We start from the raw sequence: 23,563 nt of genomic DNA, 5'->3' as shown, positions 1-23,563 counted from the left end.
TCAGCCTCTGGTTTTTCAGCACTTGGGATTGGGGTTAAGCCTTTAAAAACGGCTGTCAGGTTTGATCTCAGTGTAACAATATGGCCAGTGCCTGTTCCCCACTCCCTTGCCCCAAAAGGATCTGGAACACAGGTGTTGTCGCAGCTGTTTTAATTCAATCCCACGCCCCTGTCCAGCAGGAAACCCCTTATAGAAAACCCAAATCCTCATCTTGGAGTTTCTCCTTCAGCCAGGGCAGCACTTGAAAGAGGTTGATGTGAAAGTCTCGGGCGTGAGCAGGTACCTGCTTTTGCCGCTTCTGGTTTTTGCAGACATCCACTACTCCCCAGCTGATTACACCAACCTGCAGAGGCAGTGGGGTGCCATGGATCATTCAGTAGAATTCCTAATCCTGGAAGCATGGCTGTTCCTGCTTGTGTCTTAGCTGACCTAAAGGAATCAGACTAGGGACCCAGCTCAGCCTCGTTCTTGACACACACAGGCAAGACATGCGGTCCTAAGGTGAGGCAGGCTCTGCCTACCTCGAATTACTAGCCACATGCATTGAGCTTTCCTGCTTTGGGGCCCATGCTGACCACTTGGCATCTCCCCAGATAGGAAAGGGAGGACTCACTTGAATGAAACGACTTCTCTTGTGAACTATCAAGGGGCCGCCAGAATCACCTGCAAGGAGAGGAGAAGCTGTAGAGAAAAGGACTCTTGGGCCTTGGGCACTTGCAGCACAACCAAAGAGCATTCTCTCACCTCTGCAAGTATTGGGATCAGCATAGGGACTCACTCCTCCAGTACAAAGGAACCGAGGGGTGACCACCTCTGAGATGTCCTTGACTTTGTCATAGCCTGGGGCATATTGAGCATCTCTCTCACAGCTGCCTTTCTGTAGGGGAGGTGGGAAGCATGGAGAAGTAATGAACAGAAGTGGCTTAGGAAGGATTGGGGCCTAGAGTGCCTCCTTAGGATGCCCATTCCTCACCTTATCCCCATTCTTGATGTAGACCTCCTTCCGAGTCAGCTTTTTCTCCTCCTCAGACACAAACAGAGCTTTGATATCCTGTGCAGGGAGCAGCTCTTCCTCTGGACAAATAGACTGCGTCACTTCAGCTGCTCCCACCACTGTCATCTCCCCATTGCCTTTGTCACTCAGTAGATGTCCCCTAAGCCCTTCTAGAGCTAGGTTCTGGGCCAGGCATTATCTCTTCCTATTGCACCTCCCTCTCATGCCCCACTTGTCTCTCGGGATCTCATCCTTATCCTCTTGCCAAGTATGTCTTACTTTGTTGCTGGCAAGTGGTAGTTGGAGGAAGCCTCAAAGCTCGAGTTGTTCCCTCGGTGCAGGGGAGACAAATGGGCCTATAAAGGACAAGGAGAACAGCAAACCAGGCCTGCTCCTCACCCCAGTCCTCCAGCCTTTCCCAGCCTTTCCTCAGGGATCTGGATGCTCTCACCTGATAGTCTGGCCATATTTCAGCTTATTCTTGAGCTTGATCAGGGCAACGTCATAGTCATAAAATTCAGGAATTCCTGCTTCTTTTTTCCCATTAATGTTGTAGTTGGGGTGAAATAGGACTACTTCTATCTCCAGGTCCCGCTTCTCCCCTCCTGAAGTAGGAGAGTAGGTACCACCTCTTTGTGGGCAGCTTCCTGCCTCTGGTTCTGTGTCATTCCTAACTTCACGTCTTCCCCCATCCCTGACTGGTCTGGGGTGCAAGGAATGGGGCTGCATTGAGGATGGGTGGAGTGTAGGATCTGTAGAAAGTGGGAGGTGTTGCCTGGAGAGCATAGGTGCAGCCCAGGACCTTCAGTTGCATCCTTACCTACGCTGACCTTGATCGAGTGTTCCTTGTCATCCACAGTGAAACAATGTGCTGCTGTCAGCACAAAGTACTCAGACACCACAGCCCCCATACAGCTCTCGTGTCCCTTTGAAGGGCGCTGGGGACACAACAGTAGAGAGGGAAAGCTCAACTTTCACAAACCACCATCTCTTATGGCCATTTTTTCCTTCCCCTACTCCCATTTCACCTTGACCTCACCTCCCCCAAGTCCCCACTGCTGGGATTCTGTGCTTACAATGACTGAGATCTTGGCCTGCCATGGTTGCTTGTGGTAATCGGTACCCTTCCTGTGTTCCCAAACCATGCCACAGAGACTCAGAGACTGGCTTTCATCTGGCAGAGAAGGAGAATGTGCTGAAAACTCGGAACACTTCATTCCCAAATGGCAGCAGCCTTTTGGGTAGGAGTCTATGGGGAGCAAAGGCCCAAAAGGAGAAAGGGAAAGGCCATGGGTATTTGTTTCCTCGTGTTAGGAGAAAACTGCTATGGTGGAGTGAAAAGGGAAAGAACTTGGGATCAAGCTGTCAGAGGCCTGGCTGTTTTCAAGCCCAACCCTGTTGCTAACTTGCTGTCCCTTGACCTCCTTTGGCCTCTGTTTCCACATGTGTCAAATGTAGGACTATAGAAAGATCTCTGAAGTGCTCAGAGCTCTGTGATTCTAAGGTTAAGTGAACAGTGCCAGGAAACAAGAATAGTGACACTGAGGTAGAGAAGGAGGAATGAAGAAGGCTTTCCAGGCAACTAGAGCTTCAGGTGTAGAGGAAGAATGAATTACTTCAGGGGAACCTGAGGAGAGTTGTGTTCTTTATTCCCTTGTGTCTCCCTACCAATCATTTGGTAGAAAACATCTTCCAGGTTTTCCATATCCTTGACTTTGAACACATGTTGCTCATTGTCTTTCTTGGAAGCCAAAGCATTGATGTTCACTTGGTTCACCAAAGGCCCGACCCCAAACACATAGACATCTGAGGGAGAAAAAGGAAGGATGAGGGTCCAAGCCCTGAGGAAGTGGGGTGCTGGGTCCTAGGCAGGTTACTCACCCAGATAATCCTCCCTTGGGTTTTTGTGATCCTTGCCAATGTATAGCAAGTCCCGGATCTCATCAATGACAGTAATTGGGTCCCCGCCCATGTTGTGCAATCCTGCAGAAGAGACAGGACCATCAGGGTAGGAGATAAGGAAGATAAATTGGCTAAAGGCAGGGATACACGTGGCAGGGTGAGCAAGTTGAGGAAGGGTTAGAGATAGTTGATCACAGGGCTTAGGAAGAATTCCTTATGAAGGGTCACAGGAGAGATGAACAGCCAGCTATGAGTCACATTCAGGGCCCCAAACATGGGTATAGTGTTACAAGTGGACTTAAGGGCCACATGCTGGTCTGAGAAGCTGGGGAGGCTGGGACAGGAGAGAGGTCCCTCCTGACCATCAGTCATGAGGATGATGACATGGCGGGTGCGGTTCCAGCCTTCAGGAGGGACGTCATCTGGCCAGCTCATCATGCTGTACACTGCCTGGAGGGCCTTCTTGGTGTTAGTCCCTGACTTCAACTTGTGGTCTGTGGAGAGGGAAGAGACCATCACCTCACCTGGTCTTCCAAGCCATCTTTTAACCCCAGAGACCAATCTGCAACTGAAATCCCACATCTTTCAACTTTTTAAGTTAATCATCATTGCACGGACTTTCCTTTGACCACAAAGTGGCCCTTCCAGCCCCCAACAGGTTCCCACTAACCTCCATTGCCCAACGACCCTGCTGTTCAACCTTTGACTACAAAGTGGTCCTCCCTGTCGCCCTCAAGGTAGTCTCATGACCCCCTCCACCCTGAACCTCCTGACCCCAAAGTGAACCTCCCACCATTCCCTAACCTCTGACCTTCATAATTGATTTCACTGAGCTGCTTCGTGACCCAGTCTGCATTACTGCTGTCTGGATCAGACACTTTGACCCAAATTTTGGGGTATGTGGCATATGTCACTAGACCATATCTTGGCTTCACACCATAACTTGCCACCTGTGGGTGAGGAGAACAAGGTGCCATGGCATTGAAAATAGAATACTGTGATTGGGAGACTTCAGTGACTTTGCTGGGACAGGGAGGCTCTCAGTAAGAGGCTCAAGGGCTGAGGTTCATAGAGGAATTACCAGTCAAGAAACTGCTTCAAGTAAAAGGGAAGGAGGACAGAATAGGACCTGGAGATTTTCCTGGGGCCCTGTTGTTCAGAGGGGCTGGAATGATCAGGGAGCTAGTCCTAGAAGATCAGCGAGATTCCATTCCCCCGAGTTCAGGGATAGGAGGATTCCACCTTCTCAATTAAGTTGACTAGACACTTTTTGGCTCCTGTGAAGTTGCTGGCCCCAATGCTGTCTGATCCATCTAGCACCAGGTAGATGTTCATGGAGCCTGAAGGGTCCAGGACGATCTTCCGCTTCTGTTGTTCCCCTGGGTGCCAGGAGAGTGGCTCAGGCTCCAGCATTAACAGTTCTGTCCCTTCTCCATTTTCCCCCAGTTCCCTGCCCTGCCTCCCTTCTCTGTCTTCAAACCTGGGCCGTGCCCATCCTCAGCATCGACTCCTTCTATGGTCTCTGTCAGGGAAGACAGGAAAGCTTCGGCCACCTCTTGAGGGGTGTCGTACATGAAGGAGTCTGGGAGAGTCAGAAATGAGGTCAAACGTCTGGGAGTGTCAGGGATACAGTGACCAAAGAGATGGGGGATCATGGGTTTCCAGGGTATAAAAGGCTCAGAAGTGAGATAGTTGTACAGGGAGGTTTAAACAAAGTGAGGAAAGAGCAGGGTTGAGGTGGGGAGAGAAGACAGTAGGATGGAAGACCGGGATCTGACCTGGGGGTACAGGTCAAAGGTCACCTTGGCAAGAAGGCTCCGTCCCGCTCCAAGAGCCACCTTCCTGACACGTTCGCCGCTGGGAGCCACGCAGGGTAAGCCCCCGGCTGCAGTGGTAGGTGACGCTGTCTTCAAGGCGGTACTGGCTGCCCACCTTCCTTGTGCCAATGGGAATGCCCGGGTTGGAGCAGTACCCCGCTGCAGAGGTATGAGACATCGAGGTAAGCGCTGAAGCCTGAGGCCCCATGAGCAAGGTAGAGAGCAAGAGTTACAGTGTCTGAAGCCGAGTGCCCACTCCTCGGGCTGGGCGCCATCAGGGAGACAGCAATGTGGGGGGAGGGGATGCTTCTCACCTCCGTTGTCACAGATCGCTGTCTGCCCACTCCACCGGCCATTCACTTGGCAGGTGCGATTGGCAGAGCCCCGGAGAGTGTAACCGTCATAGCAGTGGAAAGAGATCTCATCACTCACATTGTAGTAGGGAGACCGGGGCCAGTATTCCCCGTTCTCGAAGTCGTGTGGTCTTGGACAGTGGATTGCTTTGAGAAGGGGGGACAAGTAGAAGTCATCAAGAGGGAAAGGCTGCCTTAGGTGTATCCCTCCTGGTCTTGGAGACCATGTCACTGAGAAACAGCGCATTCCCAGTCCCGCAGAAGCAGCATCTTACCTACTCCTCAACCCACATGGATTTCCGCTGCTTCTCCCTCCCCATTTCTGAGTGTTCTCTTGACTTCTAGAGCTGCCTGGAAGCCCAGGGTAAATGCTTAGCAAGGGTTAACTCCGCTTTTTCTTGCCCCCTTTCCGCCTGCCACCCTAAAACTGCTCCTACTCCCGGTCAGCCCACCTTGTCACCCTGCCTAGTCTCATCCTAGTCCTGACCTTGCTGCTGCCTGCCCTGTTTCTCCCTTAGGCCACTGCCCACACTCATTGCCCTCAAACCTCTGCACTCTGCCTTCCTGACAGTCTTTTGGTCTTGAGTCTTCAGGGTGCTCCAGGACCCCGTAGATCTGCAGGTACGTGTCTGCACAGGGTACGGGTAGAAGCCAGACGGACACACGTACTCCAGTGCCTGGCCCTCTTGGAGAAGTCGGAAGGAGCCACCTTTGATCTCTACCCCCTCCAGAGAGCAGGATCCCTGGGGCCGGGCCAAAGACCATGGAGTGGTGGTCACACCTGAAGAGAAAGGCTGATGAAGCCTGGCCCCAAAAGGCCAAGGAGGGATGCTGGAGACAGCAGGAAGGGAAGGTTACCCTCGCTTACCTCCAGACAAGAGGCCCAAGATGAAGGGCATCAGGCAGAGTTGGGGGCTGAGATTGCTCCCCATGGCGTTGGAAGGCAGGAGAGAAGCTGGGCCTGGGGCAGGATGCTTTGCTTGTCTGCTTGGCTCAGTGTCCAAGCTGAAACTCCAGACCTAGACCTGGTCACATTCCCTTCCCCTGCTCCCCACCAGCCCCCAGCCTTTTATGCAATCTGTGTTCTGGCACCTGCGGCTCGCCCCGCCTGTCCTACCCACATCACTTTCCCGGAACATCCAAGCGGGAGGGCCCCGCTGAGCTGCCAGTCAAGGAAACAGAAACTGCAGGAGTCCCACCCTTTGCTGCCCAAGGTCCAGGACTCTCCCCTTCAGTACCTCCTCTCCGGCCTTAGCTCCTCCCCAGTAAGCCCAAACCACCCACTTAGGGACCAGAAATAAGGATCCAGCTCACTCCCCTGTTGATTGTGTGTTATGGTGCAGAGTCCAGCCATTGTTTGTCCAGTGGGGTCTCTGACCTGCCTTCCTGTAGCTCTTGGAGTCATTCTGGCCTCCCCCTCCCCCAAGGCCAGCCGTACCTGGCCTCCAGATAGAGGCATTGACAGATGTGGAAACCATTGATTTTTATTAATTTCATAACTGGGAAATTCCATGTGAAAGTGAAACAAGCATGAGTCAAGTCAACCAGGGAAGGAATTTGGGGACAGGCCAAGGAGCGGGAGGTGGGGCAGCGAGGCAGTCCTGCTGGTAGGAGCCCTGAGGATTTCCCAGCTTGTGTGTGCTGCCTCTGGCATCCTAGAGACCCGGATTTACTCAGCTAGGAGACAGGATGGATCACAGGGTCTAAGGGTGGCCATTCAGAGGTAGAAGATGGAGGGGCGGCAGATTCTGGCAGGGCAGCAGAGGGCTCAGTGGCCATGGCTAGAGGGGTAAAAAATTCAGGACATCCCCCAGGTGCTGCCTCAGCCAGGGCTGCATGCGGAAGAGATTGATGTGAAAGTCTCGTGGCGGCGGGACCTTGCTACGAGGGGCCCTTTTGCGGGAGTTTTTGTCAGCAGAGCCAAGGCAGGGGTTGTAAAGACCCCAGCTCACCAGACCCACCTGGAGAAAAGGAGAGAACTGGCTGGGAGGCTGCCACAGCCCCAACTGTAAGCCCCAACCTCCCTAGATCCCTCAAAGGCCTCCCTCATCCCCCCAACAAGGCTGAGATCCTGTAACCCCTGGGTCCTGCAAGCTTCTACCTTCTCACCTGAAAAAACCTGAATCTCCGCTCAAGGAAAACTGCTCCCCCAGATTCTCCTGCCAGCAAAGGGTGACAGGAGACAGTGTCATCTAGGGCAGTGGACTGGTGTTCTGGCATGCATGCTGGCCACAGAGACACAGGTGGCCTTCCCCTTGGGAATCCAGGCATGGTGAGGGACTCACCCTTGCAGGGACTCTCATCCTCCTGGGTCCCACTGCATAGGAACTGGTCTGTCACCACCTCCCTGACATCTGTCAAGTTGGGGAACATGGTTTTTTCTTGGGAGACAACCTCGGCACAGCTTGTCCACTGCAGCAGGGGTGGAACCAGAGAGAAGGGTAGAATAAGCAGACCCGGGTGGGTGCAGTGGCTCACGCCTGTAATCCCAGCACTTTGGGAGGTTGAGGCAGGCAGATCACTTGAGGTCAGGAGTTTAAGACCATCCTGGCCAACGTGGCGAAATCCCGTCTCTACTAAAAATACAAAAATTAGCTGGTGTGGTGGTGGGCACCTGTAATCTCAGCTACTCGGGAGGCTGAAGTAGGAGAATCGCTTGAACCCAGGAGGCAGAAGTTGCAGTGAGCTGAGGTCGTGCCACTGCACTCCAGCCTGGGAGACAGAGCAAGACTCCATCTCAATAACAACAAAAAAAGAATAAGCAGACCCAGGGACACCTAGCAGGTTTGTGAGGTTTGGGAGGAGGGGTGACCCGCATCAGAGAGAGAAAGCAGCCAGACCTGGAGAAGGAAGAGAGACATTCTGGGAGCTGTCACAGGGGGATCCCAGCATCCCCAACCTGAGACCCTCACCTCCACTCCCATCTTAAGGTTAATGTTCAGTTTGCTCCCATTCAAGGCGACAAAATGAGCAGGAACACTCTGTTTGTTCAGCAGTTCATTCTCTATAGTCAAGAGAAGGGGATGTTGGTGCTGGTCCTTTTACCCAGAATCCAGGTTCCTGGCTTGGGGACTGCAGCCTAGTCCTTGTCATCACCCCCAAACCCCGGCCCCAGCTCTCAAGCACCATAAGTCCCAGCACTCACCATGGTCCCTACAGGTGCTGCCTTGAGGTCTCCGCAGAGCCAGATTGGCCTCCATCGTGCAGGGAAGGCAGATGGGCCTGGGGAGAAAAGCAAGGGTCACACCAGCCTGTCCCCAGTATCTCTTCCAGGGATCTCCAGAGCACTCTTCCCTGCAGGGCACCCTCCCATCCCAGACTCCAGGCACCTGGCATGGGTGGACATCTTTACTTTCTGGGCCAGCTTCAGCAGAGCTATGTCATCACCATAGAACTCCAGGATTCCCTGGTTCTTTTTGGCAAAGACATCAAACCCTGGGGAGATCACCGCCTTCTCAATAAGGAATTCTTTGCCCCACTGGGATTTGGGGTCTCCTGGAAATGATACACTGGATTAGGCTAGACCAGGGCTCCTGCAGGGGCCAGAGGCTGGGTGAGGTGGTAGGATCTGTGGCTTCAGGATCAGGAGGCTGGTGCATCCCCTGCCTTACCCACATTGACCCTCCACAGGGAGTGGTCGTTGCCATCGCGGAAGCAATGAGCTGCTGTCAGGACCCATTGGTCGGAGATGAGGGCCCCCCGGCAGGTCTCTTGGCTCTTGGGCTGCAGGGGAACAGGTGATTTTCAGAGATTGCAGTATGTCTGGCCCATGGCCGCTTTCACCTCTGGAATCCAAGCCCTGCCCCTCCTTCCTGGTACCTTAATAGTGACATGCCAGGGTGTCCTCTCCTGGTCAGAGGCGTTTGCTGACATGTTCCCCACCCCGCAGATGGTGTCTGTGAGCTTGGAGACATCTGTGGGTGTGAGGATCAGATGGGGAAGGAGGCAAGTGAGGGGCACTGTGTCTAGGTTCCCAACACGGGCCTCTGGCGGGCTCCTCACCGTCCTCCCCACACCAAGGAGGGCAAAGCTCACTCACCCAGCATATGTTCAAAGACCTGGTGCAGAGCCTTTGTGTCCTGCAGAATGAAGGCATGCCTCTCACCATCCTTCTTGGACCCTAGCTCATTCAGTTCTCTCCAGTCCACATCCAGCTTGCCCACCCCGATGGCATAGATGTCTGGTGGGGAAGAGGGAAATCACCAGACTCCTGTGGCTTTGGGGCTACCCCATGAGACAGGAGGCTGTCATCTGAAACTCACTGTGTCCAATCAAGACCTACATGAGCTGGACCCCTGCGTCCTCCCCACTGCTACCTGTCTGCCTTCATTTCCTGCCACTCCCTGCCCTTCACTCTCCTGCAGCACACAGCCTCTTTGAAGTTCCTCAAATCCATAGGCATGGTCACACCTCAGGCCCTTTGCCCAGCTGTGCCTCTGCCTAGTTCACTCCTCCCCCCCAGACTTCCACATGGCTCACTTTCGTACCTTTTTAAGTCTTGGCTCAAATGTCACCTTCTCAGTGAGGCCTTCCCTGGTCTTCCTGTCTAAAACTGCAATGCCCCAGACAAACTTTCATCCCCACTTTGGGAGGCAAGGTGGGAGGATCCCTTGAAGCCAGAAGTTTGAGACCAGCCTGGGCAACATGGCAACACCCCTTAGCTTGTGTCACCTACCACCTGCTGGGTTCTATGGTTTTCTTATCCTGTTTATTCCCTGTAATGGTGGAATTGTGTCCCCCAGAAAGATGTGTTCAAGTCCTAATCCCCAGTATCTGTGACTTTGTTTGGAAAAAGAGTCTTTGCAGATGTAATCAAGTTAAGATTAAGTCATACTAGATTAGGGTGAGCTCTAATCCAATGACTGAGGTCCTTATAAGAAGAGGTAAGCCAGAGCCAGGCGTGGTGGCTCACACCTGTAATCACCAGGAGGCGGTGGTTGTGGTGAGCCAAGATCGCGCCATTGCACTCCAGCCTGGGCAACAAGAGCAAAACCCCGTCTCAAAAAAAAAAAAAAGAGGTGAGCCGGGCACGGTGGCTCACGCCTGTAATCCCAGCACTCTGGGAGGCTGAGGCGGGCAGATCACGAGGTCAGGAATTCAAGACCAGCCTGACCAACATGGTGAAACCCTGTCTCTACTAAAAATACAAAAATTAGCCAGACATGCTGGCACACACCTGTAATCCCAGCTACTCAGGAGGCTGAGGCAGGAGAATCGCTTGAACCCGGGAGGCGGATGTTGCAGTGAGCCGAGATTGCACCACTGCACTCCAGCCTGGGCAACAGAGCAAGACTCCATCTCAAAAAAAAAAAAAAAAGTGAATTGGCTGGGCATGGTGGTGACTCATGCCTGTAATCCCGGCAGTTTTTTTGAGGCAAAGGCAGGCAGATCGCCTTGAGGCCAGGAGTTTAAGACCAGCCTAGCCAACATGGCGAGACCATGTCTCTACTAAAAATACAAAAATTTGCCGGGCATGGTGGCACATGCCTGTAATCCCAGCTTCTTGGGAGACTGAGGCACGAGAATCCCTTGAACCCAGGAGGCAGAGGTTACAGTGAGCCGGGATCCCGCCACTGCACTGCAGCCTGGGCTCCTGGGTGACAGAGCGAGACTCTGTCTCAAACAAATGAACAGAAAAAGAAGAAAGGAATTTGGACACAAAGACACAGGTAGTGGGTCTCCTATCTATATAAGAGAACAGCATGTAATGACACAGAGGCACACACAGAAAAGAAGGCGAGTTGAAGACAGAGGCAGAGAATGGGTTTATGCTGCCGCAAGCCAAGGTTGGAGCTGCCGGCAGCCGGAAAAGGCAGGAAAGAATTCTTCCCAAGAGCCTTCTGAGGAAGCACGGCCCTGCCAATACCTTGATTTCGAACTTCTAACCTCCAGAACTGTAAGAAAAAGAAATTCTGTGTTCTAAGCCACCCAGGTTTGTGGTACTTTGGTAAGTACTTTTAAATGACTGAATGAATAGAAAGAACTCAGAACATAACATGGAAACTAAACCTCAGATCTGGTCTTCCTCTGTAAAAGGTAGCATCTGGGAGAAGGGCCTAAAGCCACGTTTTCTCACTGGAGGCCCTGGACCCACACAACAGGCCGCGCCTGTCCTCCGACTGTGGTGCCAGTCAGAACTGCCCTCAGACAGACCACAGAGTCTACTCCTCTCCCAGCCTTTGCACCCCTTGTGGCCCATTTTTGCTCTCAGAGAGCCCCGCGTTGTGTGTAAAAAGCAAGGTGCTTAGGTGGACCAAGAGATCTTCAGCCAGGAGGCAATCTGGCAATGGCCCAGATAGAAACAGTTACAGTTGGAGCTAGACAACGATCGTGCCTTGTGCGTTTTCTTTGACTATTTTCGTTTGGTTTCCTGCTTATTTTCAATAAAATGTTTTTGTAGCATTTGACCTTGGCCCAGTGATGCTAAGGAGGAAGGGAGTGGGCTTTAAATTTTGTCTTCCTTGGGCCAGAGTTTTAAGGAGGAATCAGCTTACCCCCGAGGGCCAGGTGATGGGGGAGGGGGCAGTGTGAATGGAAAGGAGAGGAGCTAAGGGGAAGATGAAAGGTTGGGGCTCAAAACCAGCTGCCCTCCCTGTCTGAGCATCTCTCTCTGAAATTACTTTCTGATCAAAGGTCAGTGCAATTTGTGTTTAGTCTGAATCTGAGGAATTGTTCCTTTAGAGGCTGCAACTGCCAACGCCTTAGTTAGCCAGCTGTGCTGCTGAAACAGAAACCACCAGGGACGTTCCCTAGAGGGAATCGAGGTCCCTTCTTCCTGGAAAGTTTCCTGAAACATGAGATGCTGATGATGATGATGATGATAACGACGATGGTCGTGGTCATAGCTAACATATGCTGGGCATTTTTCTGTGCCAGGCAGGCAGTGTTTGTCTGAGCATCTTCCCCTGTCAGCTTGTGAGCTGGGTCGTAGTACTACTCCCCTTTTGCCGATGAAGAAACTGCCCACGGCCACAGCCCACTGAAGATGAAACCAAGGTTCTCTGTCTAAAGCTGTTGATTAAAAATAATAATTAAAAAATTAAAAATTGGCCAGGCACAGTGGCTCACGCCTATCTGTAATCCCAGCACCTTGGGAGACCAAGGCAGGCGGATCACTTGAGGCCAGGGGTTTGACACCAGACTGCCAACATGGTGAAACTCTGTCTCTATTAAAAATGCAAAAATGAGCCAGGCATGGTGGCACACACCTGTAATCCCAGCTACTCTGGAGGCTGAGGCAGGAGAATCATTTGAAGCCAGGACGTGGAGGTTGCAGTGAGTTGAGATCGAGTCACTGCACTCCAGCCTGGGCAACACAGCAAGATTCTGTCTCAAAAAATATTTAAAAATTAATTTTAAAAAATTTGTGAAGATGGGCTGAGCATAGTGGCTCATACCTGTAATCCTACCACTTTGGGAAGCTGAGTTGAGGGGATCACTTGAAACCAGGAGTTTGAGGCTGCAGTAAGCTATGATTGCACCACTGCACTTCATGGTGGCATGGTGGACATCGTTACTTTCTGGACCAGCTTCTGGGCCAGCATGGGTGGACATCTTTGCAGGAATATACCAAGTGTCAGTGAGACACTGTCTTAAAAAAAAAAAAAAAAAAAAAAGAAGGTAAGGTTGAGACCATGGGCAGTAGTTTGACTCCAGGCTCTTCAACATGAGTTGCCTTTGTACAGAACAACGCAGAAATAAAACCATGTGGCTCTGGACCATAGCTAAGATGCTGGGATCCCTGGCTGAAGATCTCGTGACCTCTGCAGGAGCAGAACAAATGTGGTGGCAGTGTCAGGGGCTCACCCAGATAGTCATTCCTCTTCTGGTTGATGTTCAGGATCTCTCTGATACGGTCAACAGCTGTCTTGGGAGAGCCGCCCATATTGGACTTTCCTAGAACAAAGAGAATAAAGAATTCTTCTAGGTAATATCAGGATTTCCCCAGGCCCTGGAAGAGTAGGAAAGCATTTAGCCTGGGAACCTCAACATTTACATTGCCTGTAAGAGCTTCAAAATATACTTTTAGGCTGGGCATGGTGGCTCACACCTGTAATCCTAGCACTTTGGGAGACCGAAGCAGGCGGATTGCCTGAGCTCAGGAGTTCCAGACCAGCCTGGGCAACATGGTGAAACCCTGTCTCTACTAAAACCACAAAAAATTAGCCAGGTGTGGCCGGGCATGGTGGCTCATGCCTGTAATCCCAGCACTTTGGGAGGCCAAGGCAGGTGGATCACCTGAGGTTGGGAGTTTGAGACCAGCTTGACCAACATGGAGAAACCGCACCTCTACTAAATATACAAAATTAGCCGGGTGTGGTGGCACATGCCTGTAATCCCAGCTACTCAGGAGGCAGGAGAATCACTTGAACCTGGGAGGCGGAGGTTGTGGTGAGCCGAAGTCGCGCCATTGCACTCTAGCCTGGGCAACAAGAGTGAAACTCCATCTCAAAAAATAAAAATAAAAATTAGCCAGGCATGGTGACACATGCCTGTAGTCCCAGCTACTCTGGAGGCTGAGGCACAATAATTGCTTCAGCCTGGGAGGCAGAGGTTGCAGTGAGCCGAGATCGCACCACTGTAGTCCAGCCTGGGCAATAGAGTGAGACCCTGTCTCAAAAAAAAAAAAAAAAAAATATATATATATATATATATATATATACATACACACACAGTTTTACTGAAGTGTTCTACATTCCAGGCACCAGGCCAGGTGCTTCCTATACTTTAACTCATTTAATTCTCATGAAACCCCAGGTAGAGTGGGTATCCTCATTTTATAAACTAAGTCCTGGAGGAATTGTGTAATTTGGACAATAGCAAGAGGCAAATGACAAGGCCAGATCCACTACAGACTGTTCCTTGCATCCGTGCCCTTCGACATTCCTGCTCAAGAGCCACATTTCCTCATCTATCTCCAAGTTACCTCCCAGATGGTAACAAGAGCTAACACAGAGCACTTTCACACAGGCAACTTAAATAGCTTTCCATAAAAATTGTGTAAGGAAAGGAGGACAGCCATCATGATCATCATTGCTGTCATTGTGGTTACGGTCATCATCATCAACACTAATTCTATTTATTTATTTATTTTATTTTGAGACAAGGTAGGATCTTGGTCTGTCACCCAGGCTGGAGTGCAGTGGCATGATCTTGGCTCACTGCAACCTCTGCCTCCCGGGTTCAAGCAATTCTCCTGCCTCAGCCTCCCAAGTAGCTGGGATTACAGGCGCCTGCCACCACACCCAGCTAATGGTTTTGTATTTTTAGTAGAGACGGGGTTTCACCATGTTGGCCAGTCTGATCTCAAACTCCTAACCTCAAGTGATCCACACGCTTTGGCCTCCCAAAGTGCTGGGACTACAGGCATAAGCCACCACACTGGCCCTATTTTATAAATAAGAAACTGGGCCAGGTGTGGTGGCTCATGCCTGTAATCCCAGCACTTTGGGAGGCTGAGGCAGGAGGATTGCTTGAAGCCAGGAGTTTGAGATCAGCTGGGCAACATAGCAAGGCCCCATCTCTAAAAACAAAAACAAAACTGGGGCCCAAAGTGGCAGGCAGAGGGAGAATCAGAATTCAGGGCTTCTGACCCCATATTGGTGCCCCTTCCACTATTCCAGACACACTCAGAGACCATGATACCCACCATCTGTCAGAAGGATGATGGCATGTCGGATTTCCTGCCAGGCCATCGTTTCCATGCCAAGGATTCGCATTTGGTTGTTCATCATGAGATAGACACTGTTTAAGGCCGCGTAAGTGTTAGTCCCAGTTCCATTTTCATGATCTGGAATATGCCAAAAGGAAGGACTCTCTTAGAAACTTCCCACCTACCATCTAGGGGTAGGGAATCACTCTATTCCCCCAATTATTGGAAATGCAATTTTTTTTTTTTTTGAGAGAGTCTCGCTCTGCCACCCAGGCTAGAGGGTAGTGGCGTGATCTTGGCTGACTGCAGCCTCCACCTCCCCAGTTCAAGCGATTCTCATGCCTCAGTCTCCCAAGTAGCTGGGATTACAGGTGCCGGCCACCATGCCCAGCTAATTTTTTGTATTTTTAGTAGAGATGGGGTTTCACCATGTTGGCCAAACTGGTTTCCTGACCTCAAGTGATCCTCCCATCTCAGCCTCCCAAAGTGCTGGGATTACAGGCATGAGCCACTGCACCCGGCCTGGAAATGCAATTTATCGATTGTTTTGATAAACTCAGATATTTGCCGTTCAGATAGAGATGTGGCATCATTGCTTGTTCAAACTTTAAAAGCCTTTCCACCTTAGAAATGTTCATTGCATAGGGCTGGGCAAGGTGGCTCACACCTGTAATCCCAGCACTTTGGGAGGCTGAGGTGGGCGGATCACAAAGTCAGGATCACGAGACCAGCCTGACCAACATAGTGAAATCCCGTCTCAACTAAAAATATAAAAAATTAGCCAGTCATGGTGGCAGGTGCCCGAAATCTCAGCTACTCGGGAAGCTGAGGCAGGAGAATTGCCTGAACCCTGGAGGCAGAGGTTGCAGTGAGCCAAGATCGTGCCGCTGCACTCAAGCCTGGGTGACAGTGCGAGACTCCATCTCAAAAAAAAAAAAAAAAAAGAAGAAAAAAAAAGAAATGTTCATTGCATAACCCCAATCCAAGACCACACTAAAGTCCCAAGATTCAAAGATGAGGTTTCCAAAACCTTGAGTGGCTTCAGCCATTTGCTAAGTGCCAACCAGGCGCTTTACATGGTGTATGGGTGGCTAATGACATGGGGAGATGGCAGTGTGCAGCCATGCAAACCAGACAGTGTGGTTTTGGCAACTGGAAGGAATTGAAGACCTGCACAGTGTCTTTGGACCTGCAGCATCTTAGAATGAGCTATGAGCTGGGGGCAGCTGGACTCCCCCACCATAACCCTGGACGTTGAAACTACCCCAGACTCGTGGGACTCAGGTGCCACCAAGAGGCCTCACTCTCTTTCTAACTCATCCAGAATTTGTTTGCAGGCCCTGAGAGGGTCCATCTTCTCCTCTCTCATCGCCATCATTTGATGACACCCGTACCTTTATAGTTGGCATTTTCCAGGCTGCTGATCACCTCAGTCATATCCCGGGAGTTGTCGTTCAGGACAGACATGAGGACTTTGGGCTTGGAGGCAAAGGTGATAATGGCAACACTCACATTGATCTCAAAGCTGAAGATCTGTGCGGGGCAAGTGAGAGGCAGCGTAAAGGGCCCTGAAGCCAAAGGGGAGATGGTAAGAGAGCAAACAAAGGGCCCTGGAGGAGGCAGAGAAACTGGAGTGAGACTGACAGAGGCAAGGACCAGGGGAGACACTAGGAAATGGCTGTTAGGAAGAAGCTAGGGGCTGGGCGTGGTGGCTCATGCCTGAATCCCAACACTTTAGGCAGGTGGATCACCTGAGGTCAGGAGTTCGAGACCAGCCTGACCAACATGGCAAAACCCATCTCTACTAAAAATACAAAAATTAGCCTGGTATGGTGGCAAGCACCTGTAATCCCAGCTACTCAGGAGGCTGAGGCAGAAGAATCACTTGAACCCAGGAGGCAAAGTTTGCAGTGAGCTGAGATCACACCACTGTACTCCAGCCTGGGTGACAGAGACTCTATCTCAAAAATAATAATAATAATAATAAGAAGAAGAAGAAGAAGAAGAAGAAGAAGAAACAGCAGCAGCTAAGGAAGAAACCTTTGTTGAACATCTTTCTCTTTGACAGACTCTCTTCACTCAACCCTGTGAGGGGGCATGATGACCCCTATTTTATGGATAAGGAAATTGAGGCATGTTGCCTTGTCCCCCTTCCCCCATCACACCATGAGGAGGAGGTGGAAGTGGGATCTGAATGTGTCACATGATTTTCAATCACTGCTCCATCTGGTGTGTGTTGCCGCCTCGCAGTGCAATGAGTTACTTAATTTTGAGTCCCAAGAGAGCACAGAAACTGCCCTCTTTAAAATGTAGCTGGGAGGGAAAACCATCTATAATGTTACATGAAGTATTGTGAAAAGCACAATTACAAAACAAAGTTCTGGCGAGGAACTTAAACCAGTGGCTTCCAAACTTCTATCACACATATTTTATTTTATTTTATTTTATTTATTTTTTTGAGACAGAGTTTTGCTCTAGTTGCCCAGGCTGGAGTGCAATGGCGTGATCTCAGCTCATTGCAACCTCCACCTCCCGGATCCAAGCGATTCTCCTGCCTCATCCTCCCAAGTAGCTGGGTTACAGGCGTGCGCCATCACACGTGGCTAATTTTGTATTTTTAGTATAGACAAGGTTTCATCATGTTGGTCAGGCTGGTCTCAAACTCCTGACCTCAAGTGATCCACCTGCCTCGGCCTCCCAAAGTGTTGGGATTACAGGCACTAGCCACCATGCCCAGTCTATCACACACATTTTAAAGCCTGCACAAAATGTTGAAGTTTTAAAAGGAAATTATTAAATATGAAATTATTAATCTGATTTAAATTATTCCACAGGGGCACCAGTATTTTTCTGCTTCACTCCTGTGGGTTATCTCACTACCTTTCTGTGGAGACCACTGTTCTAGATGATGAATTCCTGGAAAGTAAGACCTCAGCCTTTCCATCTTTGCTGTCCCCCAGCCCCAGCACAGTGTCCCAACAGTGCTTGTGGAATAAAAATTATGATTGTATAAATTGAATTCATGATTCCTACATGGCATGAGTATAATCTGAGAAGACTTCTTGGAGGAGGTGGGCTGTGAGTGGGGTTCTGAGGAGGGGAAGGAGACAGAGAGAGATAGTGAGCACAGGAAGGCCTCTGCTGCAGGCAGACTCCTGATTCCTGACCCTGTCCACCATGAGGGAGGCACTCTCCTTGAAGATGAGAAAGTCATTTTCCGACACACTCTGCGAACAGTCCAGGAGCAGGTAGAGGTTCAGATGACCAGAGCGCTGGATTTGGATTTTACGGCCCAGGCTTTCTGGAGAAATGTGGAAGGGGAGGATTCAGATCCCCACCTCCTTCCTGCGCTCTCGCCAAGCAGGTCCAGCTTCTCTGCCTCCCTCCCTTTCAGTGGCTGAGCCCACCAAGGCTCCTGGCCTCCAGGAAGCTTGCATCCTCCCTTGCTCCGGCCCAGATCCAGCACCCTACTCAACCAGAAACCCCACCTCAAACACTCACCCTTTGTCTTCTGGGTGGGATTGGTGGCCCCAAGCATGTGGGAGAAGGAAGTGCCCAGGGCAGGGGCCACGTCCTCAGGGAAGTCATAAGAGTAGGGTTCTGTGGGGAGAGCCACACAGGAGTCAGCCGGGGCAGTGGCCGGGTGTGCCGGGGAATCTCAGGAGGGCAGGGCAGCTACTCACGGCGGCAGATGGGCTCCGTTCCACTCCAGACCCCGTTGCCCTGGCACTCCCGCTCCGAAGACCCCGTGAGCACAAGATTCGAGGAGCAGCGATAGCGGACCTTGTCCCCATGACCAAAGCGGGAACCTGTCCGCACTGCGCCCAGTGAAATGCCTGGGTTGGGGCAGTGGCCAGCTGCGAGTGAACAAAGGAAGGCAGAGGTGAGTAGCCCCCTCCCATCAGGCTCTGCCTCCTCAGCGGCCTTAGTTGCCAGCAGAAGCTTCCCAGTTCCAACCCAGGGATGCACCCGTGTCTGTCCCAGAGCCCCCAGAGACCCAGGGAAGAAGTCAGCTGATGGTCCCTCCACTCCTTCAGAGAACATTTATATTTCATAAACCACAGTGAGGCATCCCTACACACCCATCAAAATGGCTAACACTGAAACAACAGGTAATTCCAAGTGTTGGAGAGGATGCAGAGCGACTGGCACTCTGTTACCTTGCTGGCATGTACATGGGTGAAACTTTCTCAGCCTCTACTACAACTAAACATATGCCAGCCTGTGATGTGACAATTCCACATTTAGATCATTTACTCAAGAGAAGCAAGTGCATACATGTACCAAAATCACATGCAAGAATGTTCCTAGAGCTTTACTCCTAATGGCCCCAAACTGGAAATAATCCAAATGTCCATCAGGAGGGGAATGGATAAATTGTAATATACCCATATAATGGAATACTACACAGCAATAAAAAAGAACAAAGTACTGATACACACAACAGCATGGATAAATCTCACAGGCAGAATATAGAACAAGGGATGCCAGAAGCAACAGACCACATCCCGCATGATTCCATTTACAGGAAATGTAAGCACAAGGTACCTAGTCCATGGAGACAGAGGTCAGAAGAGCAGTTACCTTGTGGGAGGAGACAAGAGGGAACCTCATTCTGTCTTGGGTGGTGATTAGATGAGTGGATGCATTGTAACAAATCATTGAGCTGAATAGTTAAGATTTGTACATTTTACAATAGGTAAATTATGCCTCAATTTTAAAATAAGTTAGAGTCATGTCTAATAATTCAAGCATTACTTATCACAATCTTACCAGGCATCTACTTCACCCTCCTACAGAATAAATGGCCATTTGCCAAAACCCAAGGGCATGAGTGGGGATCCATGGTCTGGGCCACTAGGTGAAGGTGGTCCTGCCATCTTGTGGACTCCGTGTCTTCTGTATGATGTGCTAAGAACCATGATCCAAGAAGCTCCCAAACTCACAGGCAAATGCAGCTCCAGGGAATCCTAGGAGCCCTACTTCTGCCAAGCAGAGCCCCTCACCATTCACAGGGGCAGCAATAACCATGACAAAAGTGCTTATGGCCAGGCGTGGTGGCACATGCCTGCATTCCCAGCTACTGAGGAGGCTGAGGTAGGAAGATCATTTGAGCTCAGGAGTTTGAAGCCAGCCTTGGCAACACAGCGAGATCCTGTCTCTTAAAGAAACAAAAACAAGGCCGGATGCCGTGGCTCACGCCTGTAATCCCAGCACTTTGGGAGGCCAAGGTGGGCAGAATCCCCTGAGGTCAGGAGTTTGAGACCAGCCTGGCCAACATGGAGAAACCCTGTCCCTACTAAGAATACAAAATTACCGAGGCATGGTGGCGCATGCCGTAATCCCAGCTTCTTGGGAGGCTGAGGCAGGAGAGTCACTTGAACCCGGGAGGCAGATGTTGCGGTGAGCTGAGATTGCGCCATTGCACTCCAGCCTGGGCAACAAGAGCTAGACTCTGTCTCAAAAAAAAAAAAAAAAAAAAAAGTGTACATGGCATTTATCAGATTCCAGGGGCTGTTTTTTCTTTGTTTTTTGTTTGTTTGTTTGTTTGTTTGTTTGTTTTGAGACAGAGTCTCACTCTGTCACCCAGGCTGGAGTGCAGTGGCACGATCTCGGCTCACTGCAACCTCTGCCTCCCAGGTTCAAGTGATTCTCCTGCCTCAGCCTCCTGAGTAGCTGGGATTAACAACGCCTAGCTAATTTTTGTATTTTTAGTATAGACGAGGTTTCACCACGTTGACCAGGCTGGTCTCAATCTCCTGACCTCAGGTGATCCATCCACCTCGGCCTCCCAAAGTGCTGGGATTACAGGTGTGAGGCACCGAGGCTGGCATTTTTTTTTTTTTTTTTTTTTTTGAGACAGAGTCTTACTCTGTCACTCAGGCTGGAGTGCAATGATGCAATCTCGGCTCACTGCAATCTCTACCTCCTGGTTCAAATGATTCTCCTGCCTCAGCCTCCTGAATAGCTGGTATTACAGGCATGTGCCACCGCACCCGGCTAATTTTTGTATTTTTACTAGAGACGGGGTTTCACCATGTTGGCCAAGCTGGTCTCAAACTCCTGACCTTGTGATCCACCCCCCTTGGCCTCCCAAAGTGCTGGGATTACAGGCGTGAGCCACCGCACTCCAGGGCTGTTGTATATGCTTACTAATGTCAACTCATTTAATCCAGATGGCAATCTCATGAGGTCAGCACTCACTATCCTTGTTTTACAGATGGGAAAACTGAGGGCTAGAAAGGTTAAATAGCCTTCCCAAAGTCTGTCAAAGACAGAGTAGGGCTTGGAACCCAAACCTGGCTTTAAAGGCAAGGCATTAAAGCACAGTACTTGACTCTCTCCCAGCATATCTTCCCTACAACAATCTGTGAGGCCTGAATATGAAGTCTTGCTTTGAGGCACTTAGAAAAGCCAGGCAGAGTGTGTGGAGGCTTTATGCTACATCTGAAGCTTAGCACCAGCTGCCTGGGGCCTGGCCCTTGCAGACTTGTGATGTGTGACCTGTAGACCTCAATTTACCAAAATCCAGGAATATTACTATGGCACACTGAACAACAGACCCCTATCCCCACAGAGGCTTCCTGGATGCACATTGGGCCCCAGGGTTCCCCAGGAGACCCCAGCCCCCTGTGTAGCCCATCAGCCAGAGAACTCACCCCCATTATCACACACAGCTGTTTCTCCATCCCACATGCCGTTGGGGCAACAGTGACGCACAGGCGAGCCCCGCAATATGAAGCCATCCTCACACTCGAAGCTCACATTGCCACCCACGGGGTAGGACCCCAGCCGTGGGGTATAAATGCCATTCTCAAAGGAGACAGGGGCTGGACAGCGCACAGCTGGAGAGAGAGGAAGTGGGTGGGGAATATAGGACTGGATGGATAACACCTGGGCTGGGATTAAGCAGGTGATTTTATGCTGGAATGCATGGGAATGGTCAACTGGCTGTCAAAACACTGAAATATTAGGTTGCAACATGTGAAATTGCTGTTTTTGGCAACTGATTGAATATTGCCAATTTCACAGAGTCTAAGCGAACTGATTGATAAATAGCCACTTCCCTCAGTCTCCTGAGGGCCGTGGCCTCCCCAGACACTCCCCTTGGGATCCTCAGATGTCTAGAGGACTCCAGGACCATTCAGCATCTGTTCTGAATGGTCACTACTAGGCAGTCAATTGTACATAAAAAGTCATCCCTGGCTTTAGTACCCCACAGTCTCCATCAAAACCTGTTCCCAATTCCTTGCTACTGGCAATTGACATTTTCTGGATATTTTGAAAAGCCCTCTGCAAAAGCAACTTTGCCGTCTAGTCAGGTTAAGTCCCACCCTGAGCAACCCCTAAACAAAAGTTCTGGGGTGGCCCCTGGTGTAGCACCCTGAGCAAAGCCCACAGGGAGCCTCACGTTTGCAGACCGCCTTAGACAGAGACCGGGTGGCTCCTGGGGTCTGCCACTGTCCACTGCTCTTGCACAGCCGTGATGCTGGGGATGGGTACAGGCCCTGGGGGCAGGAGTAGGTGAGAAGGCTCCCAGGAGCCCAGCCATGGCTGAGGGTGAAGGTGCCACCCGAGATATTCACGTTCTGAGGGCAGGAGGGAGCCGAGTCTGCCAGACCTAGAGCCGTGGGAACAAGGAGACAGCAATGGAGAAAGAAGGAAGACACAGATGAGAAAAGGAAAGCAAAAGAGACTGTTTCACACATGGGAATTCAAGCTGGGAGCACCAACCTCACACACAGGACCCTGACGTTCCCCCTTCCCTGCCTCCTACCTGTGTACACGAACAGCAGGCAAAAAAGAACCATCAGTGGGCCCATGGTGTCCTCCCTAGGGGCAGCGAGAGGTAGAGAGCCGCGGGAGGGAAAAGGTCATCTGACTTCCCGAAAACTAGAGCTGGGTCAGCAGCTGCTTCATTGCTGCCAGAGAAGAAAAACCAGGGAGTGGCAAGGGGGATGGTCTTCTGTTAGGGAAATAATAAGCAGGGATTGGGGACCGAACTGAAGGGTGAAACCTTTGCCCTGTCTCCCTGATGCTAATATATCTATAGGGTCAATAGATCTCCCCCACAGGCTTTGTGTACTGCCCCCACGCTCCACCCACCCATGCGTGCACATGTGCACCATACACGCATGCTCACAAACACGCAGGCAAACACATATTTGGGCTCGTGTGTGCACACATGCACCTTGCTCTTGTGTGAATAGTCTAAAGCACACAAACCCACAAACCACCCAAGATATTGCAAAATATTTCATTTAAGTAAAGTTTTAGTGTTCTTTTGGGTTGTACCAAGTGGGTTTTACTTCCTGAGAGCCTAGAACAGTTCTGTCTTCTTGAAGATAAACTTCCGAGGGGGGTGAAACTAATTTTTTTAGAACTTCTTGATAAATAGGAAGATTGACAATACTTTTTTATTCCCTACAATCCTTCCCTAGAGATAATCTAGGTGGAAAAAATGAAATCAACACTTAGTTTTGGAGACAGGAAAAATGTTTACAACATTTTTACGGAAAGTCTAGTAGATGAAATTCCCAACTGGCAAAGTAAATACATTTGGGGTTGGTTACTCAAAGGAATAAAACTTTTGCGGGGGCTGGGATATGCCTTTAAATCATAACCTACACTTGTATGAAATGCAGGAAGCAAAGAAACTTGAAGCTAGTGTGTTAGTCTCCCTGACCCACAGAAGTCTTTTCAATACCTTTTTGAACAATGTAGGGTAAAAATAAATAAGACCAATAAAAAAATGAACATGAAACCTCTCTGAAGTGATCATTTAGGTTCATAAAAACCCTTTTGATTTATAAGTGAGTCCTTAGAGAACTGATTGAACCCAGAA

The 23,563-nt window shown here is 50.5% G+C and overlaps 2 protein-coding genes across 9 annotated transcripts; both read right to left on the bottom strand.

Moving 5' to 3' along the window:
* Positions 1 to 133: 133 nt before the first annotated feature.
* CFB (complement factor B) lies at positions 134 to 6,420 on the bottom strand. The gene is made up of 18 exons (XM_004043712.5): positions 5,935 to 6,420; positions 5,614 to 5,847; positions 5,028 to 5,213; positions 4,699 to 4,872; positions 4,377 to 4,478; positions 4,139 to 4,275; positions 3,708 to 3,846; positions 3,259 to 3,390; positions 2,876 to 2,977; positions 2,663 to 2,800; positions 2,071 to 2,168; positions 1,815 to 1,932; positions 1,446 to 1,599; positions 1,274 to 1,350; positions 974 to 1,074; positions 745 to 877; positions 614 to 663; positions 134 to 343 (listed from the first exon to the last, which is right to left on the bottom strand). The coding sequence occupies exons 1-18, from the start codon at positions 5,996 to 5,998 to the stop codon at positions 188 to 190; spliced, it is 2,295 nt and encodes a 764-aa protein (XP_004043760.2). The 5' UTR covers positions 5,999 to 6,420; the 3' UTR covers positions 134 to 187.
* Positions 6,421 to 6,534: 114 nt separating this feature from the next.
* C2 (complement C2) lies at positions 6,535 to 22,829 on the bottom strand. 8 transcript variants are annotated; one of them, XM_055390080.2, is made up of 19 exons: positions 22,496 to 22,791; positions 22,130 to 22,339; positions 21,378 to 21,563; positions 20,036 to 20,173; positions 18,402 to 18,575; positions 18,220 to 18,318; positions 17,886 to 18,019; positions 16,113 to 16,251; positions 14,716 to 14,856; positions 12,873 to 12,962; positions 9,106 to 9,246; positions 8,886 to 8,980; positions 8,678 to 8,789; positions 8,396 to 8,561; positions 8,212 to 8,288; positions 7,979 to 8,070; positions 7,352 to 7,478; positions 7,176 to 7,225; positions 6,535 to 7,027 (listed from the first exon to the last, which is right to left on the bottom strand). In XM_055390080.2, the coding sequence occupies exons 1-19, from the start codon at positions 22,539 to 22,541 to the stop codon at positions 6,848 to 6,850; spliced, it is 2,397 nt and encodes a 798-aa protein (XP_055246055.1). In that variant the 5' UTR covers positions 22,542 to 22,791; the 3' UTR covers positions 6,535 to 6,847. The 8 variants fall into 8 exon arrangements, with proteins under 8 accessions (XP_055246055.1, XP_018884522.2, XP_055246057.1 ...); XM_019028977.4 differs by lacking the exon at positions 20,036 to 20,173 and having other exon boundaries at positions 22,496 to 22,829; XM_055390082.2 differs by lacking the exon at positions 7,176 to 7,225 and having other exon boundaries at positions 22,496 to 22,793.
* Between the last annotated feature and the right edge of the window lie 734 nt (positions 22,830 to 23,563).

Source organism: Gorilla gorilla, chromosome 5 (genome assembly GCF_029281585.2).
Source record: "Gorilla gorilla gorilla isolate KB3781 chromosome 5, NHGRI_mGorGor1-v2.1_pri, whole genome shotgun sequence".
NCBI lineage: Eukaryota > Metazoa > Chordata > Mammalia > Primates > Hominidae > Gorilla > Gorilla gorilla.
Note: the sequence above shows the minus strand (reverse complement) of the source record. Positions and strands in the feature narration are given on the sequence as shown.

Bases quoted from the DNA above. Each gene is read 5' to 3' on its own strand.
- CFB (XM_004043712.5), bottom strand. From the start codon at position 5,998: ATGGGGAGCAATCTCAGCCCCCAACTCTGCCTGATGCCCTTCATCTTG. The intron at 4,479-4,698 runs GTGACCTTTGAC...TGACTCTCCCAG, and splicing joins GACGGAGCCTTCTTGCCAAG to ACTCCTTCATGTACGACACC. The intron at 2,801-2,875 runs GTGAGTAACCTG...TTTCTCCCTCAG, and splicing joins CCCAAGGGAGGATTATCTGG to ATGTCTATGTGTTTGGGGTC.
- C2 (XM_055390080.2), bottom strand. From the start codon at position 22,541: ATGGGCCCACTGATGGTTCTTTTTTGCCTGCTGTTCGTGTACACAG. The intron at 22,340-22,495 runs GTAGGAGGCAGG...CCACGGCTCTAG, and splicing joins CCTGCTGTTCGTGTACACAG to GTCTGGCAGACTCGGCTCCC. The intron at 14,857-16,112 runs GTACGGGTGTCA...GGCATATTCCAG, and splicing joins GGAAAATGCCAACTATAAAG to ATCATGAAAATGGAACTGGG.